We start from the raw sequence: 21022 nt of genomic DNA on the forward strand, positions 1-21022 counted from the left end.
CTTAAAATTGTGTTGGGGTGGCAGAGGGGAAGATGCTTCAGCTAAAAGTCAAGGCTTTTAAAGACACTGATTCTGATTCTCTGCTCCATTACACATTTTTCACACTGATGTTTCTCCACAGGGCTGCTTTGTCTCTTTCTTGTCAGCTGGTAACAAGTAAGGAGAATGTAAATGGCCTGTGGCATTAGGACCGCCTAATAGACAGTAGCAAATCCTTCAGTTTGATTGGTGATTTTGTAGTCACTTGTTTAGAATAATTTTGTTGATGTGATTGACTATTACCCAGCTAACTATTAGTAACTATAACTATTATAACTATTATTATTATTATTATTATAAATATTATAACTATATATAACTATTAGTAACTATATAGTAACTATATGGTAACTATTAGTTTTAAGACAGTAATTAGCCCTAAAAGAGTAAGTATTTGCTATGTCAGCAGTTATTAGTAGTATTGGAGGTAACCTTAGTGTTAGCAATATTTATGCCAGGATATAAATACTTGTCTTTATTTGTCAGTAAACACTGACATTTAAATGACATGAAAGATTATGTATTGATTTCTATGGATTTAAGTCTCTACAACTACCTTGATGTTTATTTTCCCCTACGTTAAGGAACGAGTTAAAGTTGTACGTGGTGAAGTAGATATTCCAGCACTAGACATTATTTGAATGCATGAAAATTATTGAAAATGTGTATTTTACCAAACCGAGCCTGATTTCAGTTGTACATTTTACTAATACTGGAAGGAAATTTCCATTGTTAGAAAGATCTGGAGGCCTCCCGTCATGAGAAGTGCTCTGAAAATGAAGAAGTGGGATGCTCAACAGAGATAGGAAGTATAATCAGCCTGAATCACCATGCAGACCTGTAGGGGTTGATTTGTAGCCAGTATCTGCAAAATAAACTGCAGGGTTCAGTTTGCAAACACTATTGTGAACCAAACCCTGCGGGGTTCAGTTTGCAAACACTATTGCGAACCAGAGCCTGCAGGGTTTGCCGAGCTCCGGTTACTATTATTGCTCCTAGTAAGGCTTATTATCCTGTCACTGAAGATGTAAGAAAAGCCATCTCTCCACTTTAAACATGATAAGCCTTTGTCACCTACAATGCAATTAATGTTAAAAATAGAAGAGCGCTGATGATAAGATTGTGACTTGCAGGCAATGAGCCATTGTCCAAGTACCGGAGACTTATCTGGAGGGCCAGTCAGCCTACACGGTTTGCTGTCAGTTTGCTGATTGCCATTTCTCTCTGAGTTTGATGAAATATTCATGTTTTTGCTCTGCTCTCTGCAAGCACTATTGATTTCTTGTATAAACGCGGCTATATTTAGTCTAGACAAATGGAATGTGGATTGCTGCTGAATAAATGGGATGAAAGGCTGGAGGTTTGCCTGTCCGTTTCTCTTGGTCTGTGGCAATTATTTATAATCAAGAGTAGTTTTTGTAAGTTAAAGGTGATTTTTTATAATTTAGTGATTAGTCCCAGAACAAAAGTAAGCACTTAGACACAATCATTCTGTTGGGATAGTGGGTTAAGAAGGCAAATTATTCTCTCAGGTTTACAATCAGATACTAGCATTTAAAGAAAAAAAAAAGGCCTGGAAAATTGTATGTTTCCAGAATTTTGAGAAGAAAAGAATATGATCAATAGAAGAGATTTGGTGCTTCATCTCTTCTTTTTATAAAACTTTTTACTAATAGATTTGATCATACAGTTAGAATTCAGTTATTTCCATTTGCTGCAGTTTCAACTTTTGCTGCTTCAGTTTTACTGCTCCTGCTTGCTTGAACATTTCTGTTTCATTTTGGTTTTCTCCTTGAAAACAAATACAGCTGTAGCAGAGCAAAAGGAGAAAATACGCTTAAAATCTTGTTCCCTAGTCACTTCCGACAGCGTGTTTGTTTTCAGTTAATAATCTTATTTTCCAATGAAGATAGTAGAGCACTAGGAACAGGAGTGAATGTGTTTGTGTTCCACTGTCCTCTCGTGGATGTAATCAGAACTGCTGAGCTTTAGCAGAAACCCTCAGCTGCTATTTATTTTCCTCTTGTAGAAACGTTACTTGCTAGTTTTTTGTTCTTTTGAAACAGATGAAGTTACACTGTCACTTCACTTAATTTGAAAATCTGAGCTTTACAAGTATTGTAGTGGAAATCATCAAATCTCTCTCTTCTGCTGCTTTTTGGTGCCTTCAATTTAAATAAGGAGATAGAAAACCACAGGATTCTTCATTAAGTACTGTAATGCTGGATTAACAATATATATCATTGCTGCAAAAAAATGGAATAATTCAAGATGTTTGAATTTTCTTACATGCCATATACAGTGTATTATGTCTAATCCACTCTAGGCATGGTGGTCACTTTTCAAAAAACTGTATTAAAAAGTCTTGTTTTGTGTGTCAAATTATTTTCCTATAATTTTGTATGTGTTATTCCTAAGTGTTTGTCAGGTATATTTACATGCAGTAGCTATGTAGCATTGGGTAGCTGTTCATGTGTAACACCATCCTCAGAAAATCTACATGCTAGCTTTGGAAAATCTCTTGCAATGCAGTGAGAACTGGAAGGCCTTCATTTTACACTGAAGTGCCCTGAGTGTTTATCGTGAAGCATTAATAGAGTCTCAGAGATTCTTCCTAAATATTGCTCCATTAGGCTATGATGTGGTTTTACAACTGGGTTGGTTGTTAGTCTATTTAGCAGAATATTAATCTGAGAGTATTTCTGCAGAGAATGGAAAGTAAGTGATAAAATAATTTATGAAATCTCCAGTTATTACTAGGAATGTCTGAAGTTTGCACACAGCATAGATTACATGAGTGTTTTGTTAGGTCTGTACATTGAAGAAGTCTTTGAGTGAAATTGGTCTTTTCCCCAGTAGGAATGATCTCTGTTCTCCTTCTGCAGTTATATTTAATATATATATACGTTTTGTTGTTTTCTTCCCACAGTGGATGTAAAGTCAGAGGTTCCCGTGGGATTAGAGCCTATCTCACCATTAGACTTGCGAACTGATCTCAGGATGATGGTTCCCATGGTGGACCCAATTATGCGTGAAAAGCAACTACAGCAGGAACTACTTCTGATCCAGCAGCAGCAGCAAATTCAGAAACAACTGCTGATTGCAGAGTTTCAGAAGCAGCATGAAAACCTGACCCGCCAGCATCAGGCCCAGCTCCAGGAGCACATAAAGGTAGCAACATTTTTCATTTATCCCTCACTTTATCTGCAAACTGAATATGCTTAGGCAGACATGAAAAGGGGACATGCCTGAAAGGTTTGCTGTGACTGAGAGATGGTGTTTGAGTGCTTATTTCTCTGTATTTGCGTGATAAAAGCCTTTTCAAGCAAAACTGCTAGCACCTGCCAGTGACTTGCTCACAGCAGACCAAGCCAGTACTATGAGCATCGTCAAGCTCACGAAGCCACCACATCCACAGAAAATCAAACTACCTATTTTACAAAGCTGGATTTTCAGCTAGACTTCAATATGGCTGTCTTTTCTGTATGTGCGGTTTTGAGTATCTTAAAAGACTGCTTTTCTGGGCTACTGTTTGATGCCCGAAAACCAAGTTGATAGGCAAGTGCATAATATTTGCATTTGTAAAATGGAGGCAGGCCCTGAAAGTGTTGTTTTCATTCGTCTCTGAGCTGCCTCATGTAATGTAAAAAGAAAATGATTTATGGGATTACGTGCACTATGGAAGGATTGTTATAATGGATTTTGACCAGGAATTCATGATCTTTTTATTTTTCCTTCTGATCTACTTGCTATTATGCTTCTGTGCTAAGCATCCGCTCGATGGAGCTGACAAATGAAGTGGACCACAGCAGCCAGAGTTGGGTGGTGCACTGGCAAAGAACCCTGTGCAGTTTCCAGCCATTTTTTCCAAAAGAGAAAGAAGTGAAACCAGAGCAGCAGGCTGCTACCTGACATTAGAGTTCATTTTAGTGACAGCCAGTAATGCACTATCCTGCTTAAAAGACTGGGAAAAGTTGGTTAAAAGAAAGCACTGATACTCAGTTATTCAAGGGGGTTGTTTTAGCCAAGACTGACCTAGAAAACAGTGCAAACTGCACTTTCTCATGTCTTTTTGTTCTGTGCAAGTTACAACAGGAACTCCTAGCCATTAAACAACAGCAAGAACTCCTTGAAAAAGAACAGAAACTGGAGCAGCAGAGACAAGAGCAGGAACTGGAGAGGCATCGCAGGGAACAACAGCTTCCTCCCCTCCGAGGCAAAGAAAGAGGCCGAGAAAGTAAGAGCCAATGTACCATGAATCCTAATAAGAAATTAATCTATTCCCTTTTGCCTTCTCCCAGCCGAAATAGACAACGAACAGGAACCTGAAGCAAGCCTATTACTGTGTGAAATATGCAACTAGAGAAGTCGAGGATGTGCTTGCAGAAAGGCAGGACCACCTGCTGCACCCACAGAAACACATTGCTGGTTTGTGTGCAGACTTGGAGGACTGTAGAAAAGTACATTTTGACAGACCTGTGTACCTGCCTCGTAAGAATCTAACTCTTTATAAAAAGGGAGGGAATTTGAAAGTCTAAACCTTCACTTGAGAGCTTCTTTCTGAAGAGCTTATTTGCCAATACAGAAAGCACTACAAAACAGCAAAAAGCCAACTTGCTGATTAACTAATTTGAGCACTGTTTCAAGATTGAAATTATAACAACATATTTAAGAATATCTTGACTGAGACTTCTGTATATTTTTGCTAGTACTTTTTCAAACTGTCTTTTGTTTGTTCTTGATGCCATTTCATGAGACCCAACCAAGAGTTATTTCTAGCTCATACATAGCTCTAAGGCAAATGACAGATACAAAAGTTCTTGTTGGAATTTGGTGCTCACTAGAGGGAGACAGATACAAATAATTCTCTTTAGTGAGGTCAGTTTAAAAATCAGGTTGTAGAAGTACATTGTAAAGGTATTCAAAATGAAGCTGCCATGAGCAGTTGCCCTGTTGAATGAGCACAAGAATTAACTGACAAAGACTGAAGCAGAAAAGACGTGTACATTATGCTCATGGGGATCATACGCTCCTGCCTTTTTTCTTGGTGGAAAAGTGTATCGGTTAAACAGTTGTAGGTGTACCGTATTGTAGACTTTAGAAGTCAAGGTGTCCATGGTGCTTCTGGTACCTTGAATGATGAATCCATGAAAGCATCACCAGCCGACTGACCCAGCAGAGGGAGTGTGGCAGAAGCCACAGGAGCAAAAGGTTCCTATAAGTGGTATGAAAAATCAGTTTCCATATAAACAGTTGGGCTCTATTAGTAATCCCACCAAAGGAAGAGCAGCCATGTGAACTCAGTGGTTCCCTTCTCAGTTTGGTTTGCTGTGTGGCTGTTCAGTATGTAGCAGCCAGCCAAGCAGCACCTGTGACCCCTCCAGGCCCGGCCCCAGCATTTGCTGGTGATGATCTACTTAATGAGTAGAGGAAGGAAGGAAGGTGTGGGGAGGGGAACTAGGGTCTGAAGCTGAGGAGTAGTAGAGGTATTTTGTGGGAACTTGGTCACAGGGGGACATGCTCACCAGCTGGCTGTGCCATGTCAGGCTTGGGTACTTATGAGTATTAGTATGCCTTAGTGCTGCTACTTTAAAGGAAATGTTTTTTCTTCCCTTTTTTATCACTGTTTATCAAAACCTGAAAGAAGATGTTTTTTCTTTTTCTTTTTTTTTTCTTTTTTTTTTTTTTATGAAGAGTATTATGGCTGTGAGTAAAAAATCATGCCCCATGGTGGAAGTAGGAATTGGCAGTTTAACCTGACACTGACATGCTTACTTATGGTACTCTATTGAGCTAGCCACCCAGAGAGGTCAAAACGCACTGTGTCTTCCTGGCATTTTGGTCTTTCTGTCGTTTTTGTATCATAAGAGTAGAGTTATCAACTATGACTCATATTTCAGGCTGTGTTCCATCTTCCAGACATCACAGGTATAGGCTGTTAAGTGGCTTGAATAAAAAAGCTCACTGCTGGCTCTTTCTGCTGCATTCTGCTCATAACCAAGACAGTGTTCAGAAGGCAGTTTTGCTGTGCTATTACTATTACTTTACTGAAGGAAAAAAATTCTTTACCGCAAACTCAAAGTGACCTTTTGTCACTATCTTTTTAGTTCTATCCTTTGTTTTGTATTTGGGAATTATTAGGAAATAATTTAAATTCTTTAGATACATCTGGATGTGGATAAATGGCCTCATCTGCTGTTGAAATATTCCTTATGACTTCACTGGATTTCTGGGTTATGGCCAACTTCAGTCTTCTACAGACAAACATTTAATCTGAATGTTATCTCATTTTGACTGATTTCCACCAATATTTTTTATAGTTTGCAACACTTCCAGCAGCAGGACACGGGCTCTTTTTTGTGTTTTGGCTTTCATTTTCTTTTAAAATGTAATTTTTTAAAGTAAAGATATGTTTAATTCTGTGTATTTTAGGGGCAGTGGCCAGTACAGAAGTGAAGCAGAAACTTCAAGAGTTCCTGTTGAGTAAATCAGCAACAAAAGACTCCCCAGCGAACGGGAAGAATCATTCCATGAGCCGCCACCCCAAGCTCTGGTACACGTATGTTCAGTAATAAGCTGTTTCCTTGCCTCATCAAGGTATCTGCTAAAATTTGCCAGAATGCTTCCCCAGCAGGGATATTGGGAGTCTACCTCCAGAATAAGATAGAAGTTTAACCAAGAAGTTAGCAAAAACCAGAAGTGTAGTATTTCTGGTTGAATTGAAGAGTACTTGGTGGTCAGTGATGAGGTGAGAGCTGTACAGAACAAGATGGTGTCACGATTTGCATAAACCCTTGATTTCAACTGCTTCATCTCTTGATACTGTCACAAATTTTTCACCTTCATCTGTCATATTTCCAGGTCTCCAATTTTTGCACTTAGAACAACTTTGTGTTTGATTTACTTGGTTTTTGAATCAATCACAAAATTTGTTTCTTTTTGAAGAGATGCTGTTTTTCAGCAAGTTTGGATGGTATAAGTAACTCTGAAGGATTTGGGGAAGGATAGTGGTTGTTTAACTTTTCTTACCCTCCTGGATTTCCGTATCCTAAACTGCATGTTCTGATGATTCCCTGTCCTTGATGAGAATCTGCTTAGACCATTGAAGCAACTGATTTTGTTGAGTCCTGTACTGAGCATATTAACATTTTAAGAGTTTACAGTTATAATTAATTCCTTTTTCACTTCCTTATTAAAACAGACACATAAGTCAATCCAACAAAATGAACACTGGATGCATTTCTGAAAGATTTCAATGTTATCCACAAATTGACCTTCAATAGGACAAACAGAAATGCATATGGTACACTAGATTTTCATGTAGTTCTTGTTCTTTTTAAAAAGACTCACTGAAGGCCTGCCTTGGAGTTTCCATTCTGAGCTAATGAGAGCATTGTAGTAACGTGATTTAATATAAAGTTACATTGTTTCTGGTGGAGATTTTTTTTTTTTCCAAATAATGTGTAAAATTCTCTGGAGTATGTAAGATTTCTGGACTAATAATCCAAGCTTAGTTCTGTCTTCAGAAAAGTGGGAATGAGGAGCTCTGCAGAGGGATGTCTTCTCCCACACTAGGGAAAGTAGTACTTCCTCTCATGGTAGTGCCCCTTTTGACGGAGACATATTATTGATTACCCACCCTACACTGGAAAGATAGCAAGAGACTCTGTAAAAGGCCAAGCAAAATTATGTTTAGATAAACACAACGTTGGAAAGCTTCCCTCTGTCCCACTCTAAATAGAAAAGTCAACCAAACAAAAAAAAACCTGTCTCTGGGCCAAATGATGCAATTTCTTTACAATTTGCAGTTTCCGTGTTCAGAAAGATCTGCCCACACTATTTCTTTCATCCAGCAGTTGTCAGAAAGCACTCTTCAGCTCAGAGCTTCTCTGCTGACATGAATGCTATGTGCTGCAGAGTGGCGCGCTCACAAAACTTACAAACTGAACTTAAATGCAAGGTTTTATCTACTTTGTCCACTAAATAGCTTGCTTTTTTTTTTTTTTGACAGAGAATAATAACTCAATATTTTTTGTTAGTTTTATACAAGCCCCCCTGCCCTTAAAATCCCCCACATTTTGATAGAAGAGTCTGGGTCAATGTACATCTATTTGTACATAATAAACAAGACTTAAATGGCTTTTGCTGTGCCTCAGCTGGTTCATATTAAAATGCAACAATCTAAAATGGTCAATTCCCCAAACTGGTGACAGATCCTGTCTGTAGGTCAACATGACTCTTATCCTATGAGACTTTTATAATGAGTGCAAAAAGCGCGTTCTTGGGAATCCCGAGGAGTTCCATAACTTACTGTAAAAGTGAAAATGGTTACATGAGCCTGTGGTTTGTGCACACTTAGAGGAACAAGAACATAAACACAGCTGAGACATGTGTACAACATGTGTAGATAGTTACTGCTGGTCACCTCAGTGACTGCTAATTTGTGACCTCTCTGTGTCTGCTGCAGGGCTGCCCACCATACCTCACTGGATCAAAGCTCTCCACCCCTGAGCGGGGCCTCGCCACCGTACAAGTACACTTTACCAGGAGCACAGGATGCCAAGGATGATTTTCCACTTCGTAAAACGGGTGAGTTAGCATAGTTTATTCGAGCCCCTTACCCAGCAATTCTCCCACCCTTTATTTTAACCAGGCTGTCCATCAGCAAGGCATATATCATAATCCACAGAGCCTGTTCAGGATGATGCTGTGGGTAAGTTCAAAGATCCTGACTGCATCTTTACCAGGTCACATGGTATCAAGAGTCAGTGTTTCCCAATGCTAACAGCTAGTGCAAGCTTCAGTCTTGATAAATCTAGTTTCTAAACAGAGCATCATTTCACGGATCTTTTACGGCATTATTTTCTTTGTCTCTATTACTTCTGGGTTTAATAGCTCTCTCTCTTTTGCATGGTAGATACAGTATCTGTCTTCAGACAGTATGCTTCCTTTAGACAATGTTTTTCAGGACATTATGAGGGAAATTCATGGAAAGAGGAGGAATTGGATTAATATTATATTCTGTGTCATTGGTTGTCAAAGTTTGTATTTGTGTGTGCTTGTTACATATAGGAATGTGTAATACTGTACAAGAAAATGTTCATTTGAGTGTTTCAGAATGTTTCAGAGGATTTAGCAACTGAACCTTTTGTCCTGACAGCAGGTGAACTGTAGACTTGACTTTTTCTGCACCATAAAGAAGGGTAGAAGGATGGTGGTGGAGTCCATGTAACTGTTGCCTCAGGTCCTTGGTGCAGTGACCGGTATCCAGGAATGCAGGGAGACACTAAGAGAAGGGGGAAAAAAAAAGAAAAGAAAACATTAGATTGCTTATTGCATGAGTCTGCTGTTGAGTGATATAGTTACATTCAGAGAGAAAGTCTGACCCCCTACTGTGCTAACAGCCTTTGAATGTGATTTAGCCACTGAGAGATTGAAAACTAACTGCAAAACTGGTACTGACTTGAAAAGAAGTGGCATTTGGAACCAGGATACATTCAGAAAGAAAATCCAGTCTGTATCTAATACTTTGGGGCAGACTCTCTGAGCTCGTATTATATCCCCAAATATTTTCAAAGGAATGAAAGCATGAAAAGCAAAATGCTAATTTATTCTAGCTGAATTACTCTTTGTACAATATGGTGGCAATATAACAAGGTCCTATAAAATCTTGTTCAGGCTACTCAGTCACAATAAGCCCTTATGCGGTTCTCTGCTTCATACCAACACATATTTTCTGTGCCAATAGAATATACATTTTCATTTTTTAAACAAAAGGATACACTCTACATCTTCTAAATGCTGTGAATTTTGAAATGCAAGTTTTTCAAATGCAAGTTTTAATTTTTCTTCCTTATTTATATATCTTAAATGTTATGATTGATATTTATGATGTGTCAGACTGTTGATCTGTAAAACAAAACATTTTCAAACATTGTAACAGTAAAGTTCTCGTGCAGCTGCTAATACTTTTATATCTCAGTGGGGGTTTCAAAATATTCCTTAATTCAATTCCCATTGTCTGCATAAGAGGACTATAATATAATTAAATCCAGATGTTTTCTATATGTTATTCCAAATATTTGGGCATGCAATGCATCAGTTCCAAAATTGAACAAAGGACATGATGACTCTCTGAAAAGATATCCACAGAATAAATAGACAAATACTAATATAATCATTAGCATAACTGTTTCTATGACATTTACATAGTGATTCCGATAAGCAAATATAAATGAAGTGTACAGCATGTTGTATGTTAGCAAGGGAGTATATTTGATAGCTTTCCACATCCATGAAAATAGCAACTGTTAAATATCCTGTTTACACATCCAATCTCTCTGTATACTAGAGTTGTTTAATTCCAGCCTTCAGCAACATCCTCACAAAGGTTGTAATGATTGTTCATCAGGTTGAGAGTAAAAGCAACAGGAACTAGATCGACACAAGTCAAATGACCCTAAACTGATCTGGGTGGTTATAGGGCCATCCTCCAGGCAGAGGGGACATTGTGGAGCCTGTGTCATCCTCATGGGACCTTACTAGACAAAGATGTCCCACGAACACTCATGTATATGGACAGGCTATAAGCCTGCAGAAATCTGACCTTTGCCATGAGGGGTGAACCTCTTTTCCTTTCCTTTAGGCTATGAACGCTTATTGCCACTGGCTCCTGGTAAACCCTCTGTGGTGCTGAACCTGCATGAAGTCAGCAATTCATATGAAAGCAGACCTCACATTCCTTTCAGCCTTAAGAAAGGAATACCTGTTGCGGGTTTTAATCACAGCTTTGTTTTGCTTCTCAATTTTATTTTCCATATTCATAATATGAAATACAGAGGTATCTTTCTCTTCTCCAACTTTAATATAATGCTCTTGGAAGATAATGCTGATTGAAGATCAGATTTAATGGGCAGCAAAGCTGAATCATTCTCTCCTGACATCCTAATGTGTTTTTCAGTGCTAAGGAAAGACTGAGTGTCGCACAGGCATTGTAAATTATGAGTCTTGCTTGCTCACTTTCTTGTTCAGTAATCTATTTAACCTTTGCTTCATTAGTCCTGTAGTGTCATCTCCTTATTAATCTTTTAAAAATTAATTCAGAGAGTCTGTGGTAAAGAGGAAAATATCCTGTGCAGCTTTTACTCCTCTAGCATTTAGAATGATGAGATGCATAGATAACTAGGGAAAGACTTAAGAGTCTCGCTGTTTATATGTTCACAGTTAGGTACCAGAGCTAACATCCTAGTGCAGTGACTATGGTTACTCAATAACTCTCTTAGCCACATGGATTATTCCTTTCTGTACAAGATGCAGCAGAACTTGTCAGCAGTGGGCTTCCCACAGCTTAGCTGCATGGAGGATTGGGACTGTCCTAGGGGCTACAGACCAGGATATGCAGCTCTTTGCACAGCTGCATTCAGATGCTCTGTGTTGACAGACTTTCAAAAGAGCAGAGCAAGGGGAGCTAGTGCTTCACTGGACAGATAAATGTACCATACGGAGAAGCTACACATCTGTAGCTAAGAGCAGAATTTAGCCTAAACAGTATAAGATCAAATTTTTAAAATGCCCATGACTTTCACCATGGATACCAGTTGTAATGTGTGTTTTCTGCAAAGCACCCAAAAGCCTGAGCAGCACATGGCTCATTAACTTTCAATGAGACTAATGCATCTAAATTACCCAGAGAGGTTTGAAAATTCCTCCCTATTACTGAACAATTTTGAAATTCGTACTGACTGTTGTAAGAGCTCTGACGGGAGCTGTGCACTTTTGAAGACCTGATCATCTAATGTGGGGAACTTTTGATTGTTGTTCTCCATAAGTCTATGTCTATCTATCTGGGAAAATATCTGCTTGATGAGTTTACTGTAAAACTAACAAAATGTAGCAAACAACGTGGGTTTGATAGGGTAGTTCTTTTCAAATGAAGTTTTTTGGTTTTGTTTTTTTTTTACCTTCTTGAAATAAATGCAGAAATTCTGGCAAATGGCCATAACATTTGCATTTTCTTCAATCTGTAACATTTCATTTTCTATGTGCAACTGTTGATGCAAACCAGCAAAAGCCAGTAAATTCCAATAAAGGTTAGCTTTCTAACCAAAGCTTCATGCTTTTTAAAAATATTGCTATAGATGGAATTTCTGCATTTTGCCTCATGTTTTGGCTTTTGTTGGAAGAAATTCCTGAGGACATCATTATATCAAGCATAAACTTTTTTCTTTCCTGAGTTTAGCACAGTCATGGCAGAATGGGAATGTCGATCAGTATTTTTATTTATTTTGGTTTTACACCAGTTGAATCTCTTCTCACTGATGGATTTGTAAGCTTACAACTTCCATTTTGCTTAGGGATCTGAAGATCCCTCACAATTGTACTATTTGAGAAGATGTTTGTAGCTCGCTTTCCAAAAATTGGAAGCGTGCTCAATGGAAATATAGCATGGGTTTTTGTAAATAGCAAATAATACAAGGTTCTTGCATGGAGCAGGGAGTTATGTAATTTCATACAGGAAAAAAGAGGAGATGAAGGATTATTTAATATTGTGATGAAAGAGAGGAAGAAGGCTGTGCGGCACAGTCATGAAGATCACTTTGTAAAAACCATATTAAGTTAACCTGATTAGGCAGTAGAATCTTGTGTAATGAGAGTGAAAGATTCCTGAATGAGAACTCAGCAGATGTAAATCTTTTTAAAAAAGAAATTAATTAGAATATTTCCTTAACATTATTCTTTCTGCACTTAGTGACTCAGTAATTTACTGGAGCAGTTGAAACTAAGAAGAAAAACATTTCATGTGTGAAAGTTTTTTTCCCTTTCATGCCACCAAATTCCATTTCTGTTTGCATTTTCTAGGAAAACACTCTCCTGTGAAGTAACAGTATATGAAAAAGCTGGATTTCTTTTGGCCTTCGGTAAAAAAAAAAAAGGCTTAGAGGATCACAAACCCTCAATTACCATGTCTGCCAAAATGAAGAAGTCAAGCTCAGTAGCGAGAAGCATTATTTTTCTCTGAGTTTATGAGTGAGCACAATAAATGGGAGAAGCACTTTGTTTATTGAAGCAGAGAAACAAGGCAAACTTAATATAATTCTCCTCATTTTATCCCATTTTTCAGGGGTGCTAAGCATTCCTGCCTCTCAGAGTCCCTGTTTACCTGGGTTAATGAACAGTCTTGACAAATTTGGACTAGGTGATGTGCCCAAAGGAAATCACTGGTGCTTATCACAGAGAGAGGGGGAAAAAAAAAAAGTATTCTGATTCCCAGCCCCTTTTTCTTGATTTGTCTTTCCATTAATCACCAGACTTTTTTAGCCTTCCTAAATTCACTATCAATAACTTAAGAGGTCGTAATTAGTAGTAAGAGGTTTTAGAAAGAGAAGAAACTTTCACTTGCAATTGAAGAGTGAATCTAAAGCAAACTGTTGTTAACAGCTTCTTCCAGATTCATGTAATGAACAGGCCAAAACAGAGTTCAGCCCCCAGGAGCCAGCAGCTCTAAGGAAATGTAATACCATTGTAACTACTGTGCTGGGCTGCAGTCATCTCAGGTCCATCAGGGTTCTGCAGCATCCTAAGCTGGGGGTGAGCAGGGATGCCCTGTCACTCTAATTTAGCTCAAGTTAGAGGGGAATTTTTTGACATAGCTTAAAACTAAATAAAAATGAATTTTAGGGTAGGCTTATTGACACTGCCAGAAGGAAAAGAACTTGTGTAGGTATGCTTTGGTATCATGAAAGTTGCCAGGCCCTGCACCAGGATTCAACAGGAGTCATCACCAGGATGAGTCCCTTAAAGACCATCATAATCTTCCCATCACTGCAAGATCGTTCTTCTAATATATTTTATTTAACGCTTACTTTTTATTGCAGGAAGCGAAGGTGTTACACGAGTGATTCTTACTCAGTTTAAAAATGATATGGATAAAGGTTTTTCACTGTATTTCTGTTTTAGCAAAAATCACACTACTTTCTGTCTTGACGGTAATTATTCTGTTGTACTAGATACTGAACCTTCTTGATGACTAGACTAATTATACAATCTTGGTTTAAATACTTAGTTCTCCTTTTACTGCCCAATGCATAGCCAAAATTGAATTATGAAGTTCTGCTTCATGTGGTTACATAAAGGTTTTCTTATACAAACTGTGTGTGTTTTCAGAAATGTTTTAAAAATTAGTATTAACAAGCAGCTTGTGTAACATTCTGATAAGTAGGTAATCAGATACTAGACAACTTTTTGACTTTTGAACCTAAAGGAAACAGCTTAAATAAGGATCAGGGAACAGTCCTAAAATCTAAAGCATTTTAAGAGCATAATGCCCATTGAAAATGAAGTGGAATGGTTTTAATGGTCATTTCAATGTCTATTCCCTCTAGATAAATAAGTTACAAAACCTTGCATATAAAATCTGAGACTTTGAAGTCAGTAGAAACTGTCCTGTTTGATTTCAGTGGGATTTTTCTTCCACTCTACCTAGGGCAGGGACAGTTGAAAACTTTTAGAAAAGTAAACGAGAACATCTAAAAGATGGCAAAAAGAGAGAAACAGAGAAGTGAAAAGTGGAAATCACATGGTATCAGATCATCCAAAATAGAACACATTGGTTAGTAAAGATTGCACTTCTCCAAACTCCTGCAAAACATAGTTTCACTGAAAAATCTGTTTCAAGCCCACAATTCTAATGAAGGGTTTTAGCTGCCAAATAACATGTTCTGGCTAAAGCCAAGTAAGCATTACAAAGCCATTCATGAACAACGGCATAAGCTTTGTACTTTGCTTTTGATTTTCTCATGGGAAAGTAATATAAATGGAGAGTGATACCTCCCTGTTGGCTTTAACTGTTAGAAATGCAAAGCATGCTGAAATTGTACATAATTCTCTTCCAAAGGAAAGGAAATAGCATTTCAATGGTTTTCCTCAGTGTCTCGTTGAGTTATGGTGGTGCACAATTATTCCTGTTAAATTACTCTACCAGATGGAAGGTTACATTGTATATTTAGCTAATTAAGTTGTAGGGGACTGGAATTATATCCCAGAGCATAAAGAGCCTATCTAAAAGTAAACTTGTTTTAATTCAGTTTTGTTGGGAAGGTGCAGTGTCAACGTCTAATTAAGATTTTAAACAGGTGGGGTTTTTCTCCTTACTTCGCTTAACACGGAGAGATCCTTTCACAAAGTCAACCTTGCCTGCAGAAATTAGACAAACATGTTTTGAAAGTCCAAACAACTCTGGGGACAATTTTATCTTCATTCATCTTCAGTGAAGCTGAAGTGCCTTCCTACTCTTGAGCTGCATTTGGCTTATAGTTTTTATCTGCTAGGAAAGCAAGATATACTGTGTTTTGGTTGCTTTTGTTTTCTTGGCATCCTGTACTCCGTGTTGCCTTTGGACAGCTCTAAAGAGTATGCTTCAGAAATCTAGACCTGCTCAGCTCTCATCTACTGATGACATCGATGCCCCGTTAAACTGGGGGAGAAGGTGATGGTGTTTCATCATGAATTTCTGAAGACTGATGAAATATTAGATTATACTTTTTGCCTGTCATCGATGAGTTATCACTGCTGGATATTTTGCTAGATTAAAATCTGAGATTTAGTCATCCTATTAACTACCTACTTCTTGTATGGGTCTTGGGGAACAACATAATCATGAACATAATTATTCTATAAAAAATAAATCATGTATATAGGGGTCAAATTGTGACCACGCAGAAGACTTGACTTTTGGGGCTAGGGGATTATCTCCTGCACTTTGCCAAAGAAAGTATTTTTTCTTGTGTAAAATTAGTGATTCAATGGATGTTGGAGGAGGATTTAGGCTGAAGAGTGGGATTTGCTATATTTGCAGAAAGTATGGTATTATATTCCCATTGCTTCTTCCTAGCTAGAACCAACGGGTGCATATGGTCAGAAGTGGGGGTGAGAATAACCAGTGGAGACCTAACCAGAAGGACTGCCAGCCATGCGTATCTAAATTTGGTTATTACAATTCAAATGAGGGATGCCCTCTATTAAATGGCCTGTTTCACCTTCTTCTTCCTCCTCTATACCTCCTGAGAACTCAGGTGCGGTTTGGCTTCCATAAGTGCTATAAAAGTGAAAAAAAAGTTACAGAATTTGAAGATGTGCAGGGAAGATGAGGATTAATTTTAAAATACCCTTGTTCTTTTATTCTGTATTTCAAGACAGTATAGTATTATTTGGTTTTTGATCCCCTGTTTATTATTGGAAAATAGCATTATTTTACATGGAAGAAGATTTAAGATAGACCTGACATAGCAATAATATGCCATGGTTTCAGCAGACTTGACATGTAATTAATTCAAGAGGCCCAGTGAAACCCTGGCCTCATTGAAACTGCTGTATAGCCCAGTGGTGAAAATGCAAGGAGATGGTGTTTCTGTGCTAAGGAATAGAAATTATTAAGAATTCTATCAAGAGACCTGTTCTTTTGTCTCACAGGTTACATGCAGAACAAATATCAACAAGAAATACATCACACTCGTCAGTTTTTCCTGAAAAATATAAAGATCTCTAATTCTGGCTAATTGCAAGCAGTACACTAAGTAATTCCTACATCTAACTCAAGAAATCATTCCTAGAAAGATAACAGTTATTTGCATGGATAATAAACCAGAAATTTTATGTTTCATACAGACTGAAATGAATAACAAGGAAAAGTTAGATATTTAAAACAGCTTCAGGGAATATTTCATTTCTGAACTTTCTTTAGGAAATCAATAAAAATTTGCTAATCTTGTTAAATTGGCTTCCTTAGCCTGAAGAGAGCTGAAGGGCTGCAAGATCCCCTCTAATCTAATTAGCTCTTTTACCATGTGTTTCACTAAACCTGTTTTTTTATTTAGGGAATGGATATTTACCTTAGTCTGAATAAATAAAGCATTCTACCTTTTACAAAAGTAAAACAAAGCAAAGGACTAAAGGGTTTCACATATGACCAGCACTCCCCTTAAAGCAAATGGTTGTACAGGAAACGATTTTGGTATATGCTGAAAACATATTAGGTGATGCAAGCCAGAAAAACAAAGTTTCTCCATCCTGTACTGCTGTATGTGGTGCTCCCGCCTTGTTGGGACCACCCAGCGGTCAGATCTATGTAGTTCTTGGAAGAGCTTTAGAGGGTATCTGTAAATAGCTTTCAGTCTCATGAATCTAATTTAAAACCCTTCCAGAAATGGCACTTTAAATCACCAAAATTTAGAAATCGTTGAACCCACAGATTTGTACTACATGCTGGTATCTCCCAGTCTGTCAGCCAGTGGGGAGGATGTCCACATGTTCATTTTCTGATATTGTCTTGTGGCCACATCTTGGGATGTGGCCTTCTATGGCAAATGTCAGTCAGTCATGTATGAAAACAAAAAGTCACTGCTCATCTTTCCTATGCCTAATATATTCAGCTATGTGGAGGTGGCTGAAAGAGTCTGTGGCTGCCTACAGGAAGCCAGAGCAGAAGTCAGAAACTCCATGCAGAGCAGAGACTATTTACATGTCTGCCAGAACCATGTGTGGCAGAGGAAAGGCTGTGAGACCATCAGGTCTCTCAGGGACAAACTCATTCGCAGCTCTCCACAAAGCAACTGAGGAAGCGGGAAACAGTTTTGATCCCTGACCTGAGTTCTCTGTCTCTCTAGCTTTCTGCCTAGCTTTGGTTGCATTCACAGTTTTGGTGACGAAGCCCAGATTATCTTATTTATCCTTTCTGATAGCACATAAGGTTATCTTGTGCCTTTCATTCTCCCTACATCATTGTGGGGGAAACTGGGAAGTTTCTCCCTAGCCCATTACCCTCAGACTAGCTTCTTAGGAGCCTTACATATGCCTCTTTTGGCTATTTTCGTTGATGTAGTAGTAAGGGGGGATTTGACTTCCTCCTTGATCTCCAGGTCCTGGCATGGCATAGCCAGGCAGGTTTACATTACTTATGTATCTTACTTATGTTACTTTATATATGTATTACGTACTTATGCGTATAGTAGGCTTATCTTACTTATGTATATTACCACAGTGACTGGGAGCCCACAACATGGACCAGGAACCTGTTGTGCTATGCAATGGACCCAGCAAAATGAGGATCTCTTCACAGTATGTTTTATCCCATTCTGCCCTTCCTCCTTCAAGTGAAATCACGACAGAGATCTCAAAGTTACTTCATTATCCACATTCAGTATCTTCTTGAAAATTCTCAATTGCCACAGTGCTAGAAAGAAACTTGACAAAGGATAAGCCACTGGTATGCTGGCAATACCACCATCGTGCTAACCAGTACCATCTCATTATTTTCTCTTGTACCTCTGACAGTCTATAGCCATACATCATCCTTTTGTCCTATAACTTAAGACTTTAAGCTGTCTCAGTCATGGACTCTCATGGTTGTGTGTTGTGAAGCACGTAATGCTTATCTGTGCATGGGTCTCTAGTACAATAGTATAAAAAATAACAACCTATGTATGTGGTGTGAAAAAAGAAAGATTCCTTGACTATATATTCCTTTATTGATATTTATTAGACATAAGGCAGGAAAAAACAATTAATAACTCCTGCATGGAGTACAGCATATAATATATTCAAATTAGTACAATATATGACCCTTCACAGCTGAAAAGAAATTAAAGTTAAAAAAATAGACGATACCCGTGAACATTTACTTCAGGATCATGAAGTCTTTGTTTCTTAATTGTTTCTGTTGATTTAGTTACATTAGAGAAGTCCAAGTTATCATTTCAAAATGATCTTAGTGATAACTAAGCTGGTGGATGGGCAATAGGGAGCAATTTTATCTTTATCAAGTAAGATGTGAATTTTGCTGCTATCACTCGTGCTGTTGTTGGAATCTTTGTAGCCAAATTTAGCATCATTTACCTCAGCTGCCCTACAGCTTTTCTAAACCAGCCTGCCAGCGAGGAAAAGGAAATGCTTTCACTTTAGAGCCTTTCGAAGTCTGGACAAAAGCTCACTTTCTGTTCTTCAGGTTTCCTATATATGGCTTTAGTCTCGAGATGAGGACCTGCTCGCTCTGCACCCTCTCCCATCCCCCATTTCCTGCCTGGGTTCATTAAATGCTGATTTGAAGTTGGCACACGCTCTTCTGATACAAAAGTAGTACTGTGTTCCAGGAACCATCAGAAAGTAGTACATTATTATCTTTTACATTCCCTTCATATATATGTCCTCTCCCCATGTGTAGAAAGGATTTTTATCCCTTCTTCTTAAATATCTCTGTGTGTTTAATAAAAAGAAACAGTGAAGCAAAGCCCTGTCAAAAAAACCTCAGCTCATTTGGGAGCAATCTGGCTCCAGGCTATATTCTTTAATGCTAGTATCTGCAAATTGCTAATATTAAGCAAAGTGGAGTATAGGACATAATGACTTCACCAAATCATTTTCCTATCTCTCATGCTTGTGTTTCAGTATCAAGTTTCTCAGGAGAAAATGATTTTCTTTCACCTGAGCAGTGATGGTTGTTGTGATGAAATTAATGCCTACCTACATAGAAGCCTGTATATTTTCCACTTTTAACAGTACAGTTACTTATTTCTTTCCTGCTATATGAAGCCACCGTAAAAGATGAGAAAAATAATTGAGACGCTGTCTTTCTTCTTCACCTAGAGCCAAAGTTCTCAGTTCTCTGTAGAGATAATTACAAGTCATGCCAAGGAGTTAGGTAACCAATCCTTGGGTTGCCTGTGACATCTTCTGTTGTTTAAACTAGTACCTTCTGTATCTTTCATACCTGGTTCCCACTTACAGTCATTTAAAGAGTAATACCAGTTCATTATTACCAGCACTAAAAAGAGAATAAGACAGGTAATAGCAATAAGACTAAACAAGCCATATTACTGCAACATCTCATTATTCCAAATTATGCTGCAGTTACAGAAACAAAGTCATTTTCAGGCTAGTCTTTCCTGAAATCCACTCAAGTGAATTGCTGAAATGGGTATCAGCTGATTCCCATCAAGATCAATGACATGGGCTTTGATGGCTTTCAGAGAAAATAGCTGTGTCTTTTTGTTTTCTTTGCAACAAAATACTCTCAAATAATATACTTTCCCTTTCTACAAGTAGGAACTGATTATTACTTGTTCCAAAGTGCTTAATGTAGTAGAAGTGCAAAGATTTGCAGAGCAAAGAGGCTAGGCTAATAGTGACCAATTAGACCAATATCAGTTGTATACTGGTTCTTAGCAGGATTTTAGATGAATAGCTCACCGTACCAGCCTGATGCCATGAAAACATGTGGTCCTGTTTTTATCTGCCACACTCCTGGCCATGTGCTCTTGTTTTTCTCTTGTCTCTGGCATTCTGGCTCCTCGGTCAGATGATTCAGCCCACTATAGTTGCAGGCATCTAACCCAACAAACCCCACCTCATTCAGCACCTGTAGCACTTTAGAGAGGCCCTGTTTCCTCAGGAAAGTGAGATACAGGGCGTACCCTATATGCGGTAAAATTAATCTAGTTTTTAGTCCTGGACCACAGTGGGATGCTTGGTCTACAGAAAGTTAGCCATGTGCATTAATTATCTTGCTGAGTCAGTGTCTTGGTTTATGGTTGAATCACCGCATAAAGTAATAGACTGTGAAGGTCTTTTCAATGATTTTCTGGCATTAACGGAGCAAAAAAAGGTTCACTCTTAGGGGCTTGTATCTGCATGGGGAAGCTATTCTGCAACAAGTTGGTGAGTAAAGCTTTAGCCTCAGACGTTATTTGGCACTGGCTCCTCATGTGACACTTCCACATAGAGAATGTCTTTGGGTGATGAACATAGTCAGCCTTGGCAGTGGATTAATTAAGCTCAGCAAAGGTGTTAATAATGTGCAGCAGAAATACTTACAGGGGTGACGAATGAAAAACCATTCTTTTGAGCATTATCCCTCTATAGACCACTTCTAAGAACCACTAGTTAAAGTATTGAACCAAATGCTCATTTGAAACATAAGGCAGATTTATTATAA

The 21022-nt window shown here is 38.2% G+C and overlaps 1 protein-coding gene across 15 annotated transcripts in view; it reads left to right on the forward strand.

Annotated features, from left to right (window-relative positions):
- HDAC9 (histone deacetylase 9) overlaps nucleotides 1-21022 on the forward strand; it is a 489787-nt gene that overhangs the window by 254268 nt on the left and 214497 nt on the right. For 7 of the 15 annotated variants that reach the window (XM_074836930.1, XM_074836921.1, XM_074836937.1 and 4 more), the window contains 4 exons: nucleotides 2969-3210; nucleotides 4126-4276; nucleotides 6472-6598; nucleotides 8507-8628. In XM_074836930.1, the coding sequence (XP_074693031.1) occupies nucleotides 2969-3210; nucleotides 4126-4276; nucleotides 6472-6598; nucleotides 8507-8628 (642 nt within the window). The remainder of the gene's footprint in view (nucleotides 1-2968; nucleotides 3211-4125; nucleotides 4277-6471; nucleotides 6599-8506; nucleotides 8629-21022) is intronic. The other 8 variants (XM_074836869.1, XM_074836902.1, XM_074836961.1 and 5 more) reach the window with 3 other exon arrangements.

Source organism: Strix aluco, chromosome 1 (genome assembly GCF_031877795.1).
Source record: "Strix aluco isolate bStrAlu1 chromosome 1, bStrAlu1.hap1, whole genome shotgun sequence".
Lineage (NCBI taxonomy): Eukaryota > Metazoa > Chordata > Aves > Strigiformes > Strigidae > Strix > Strix aluco.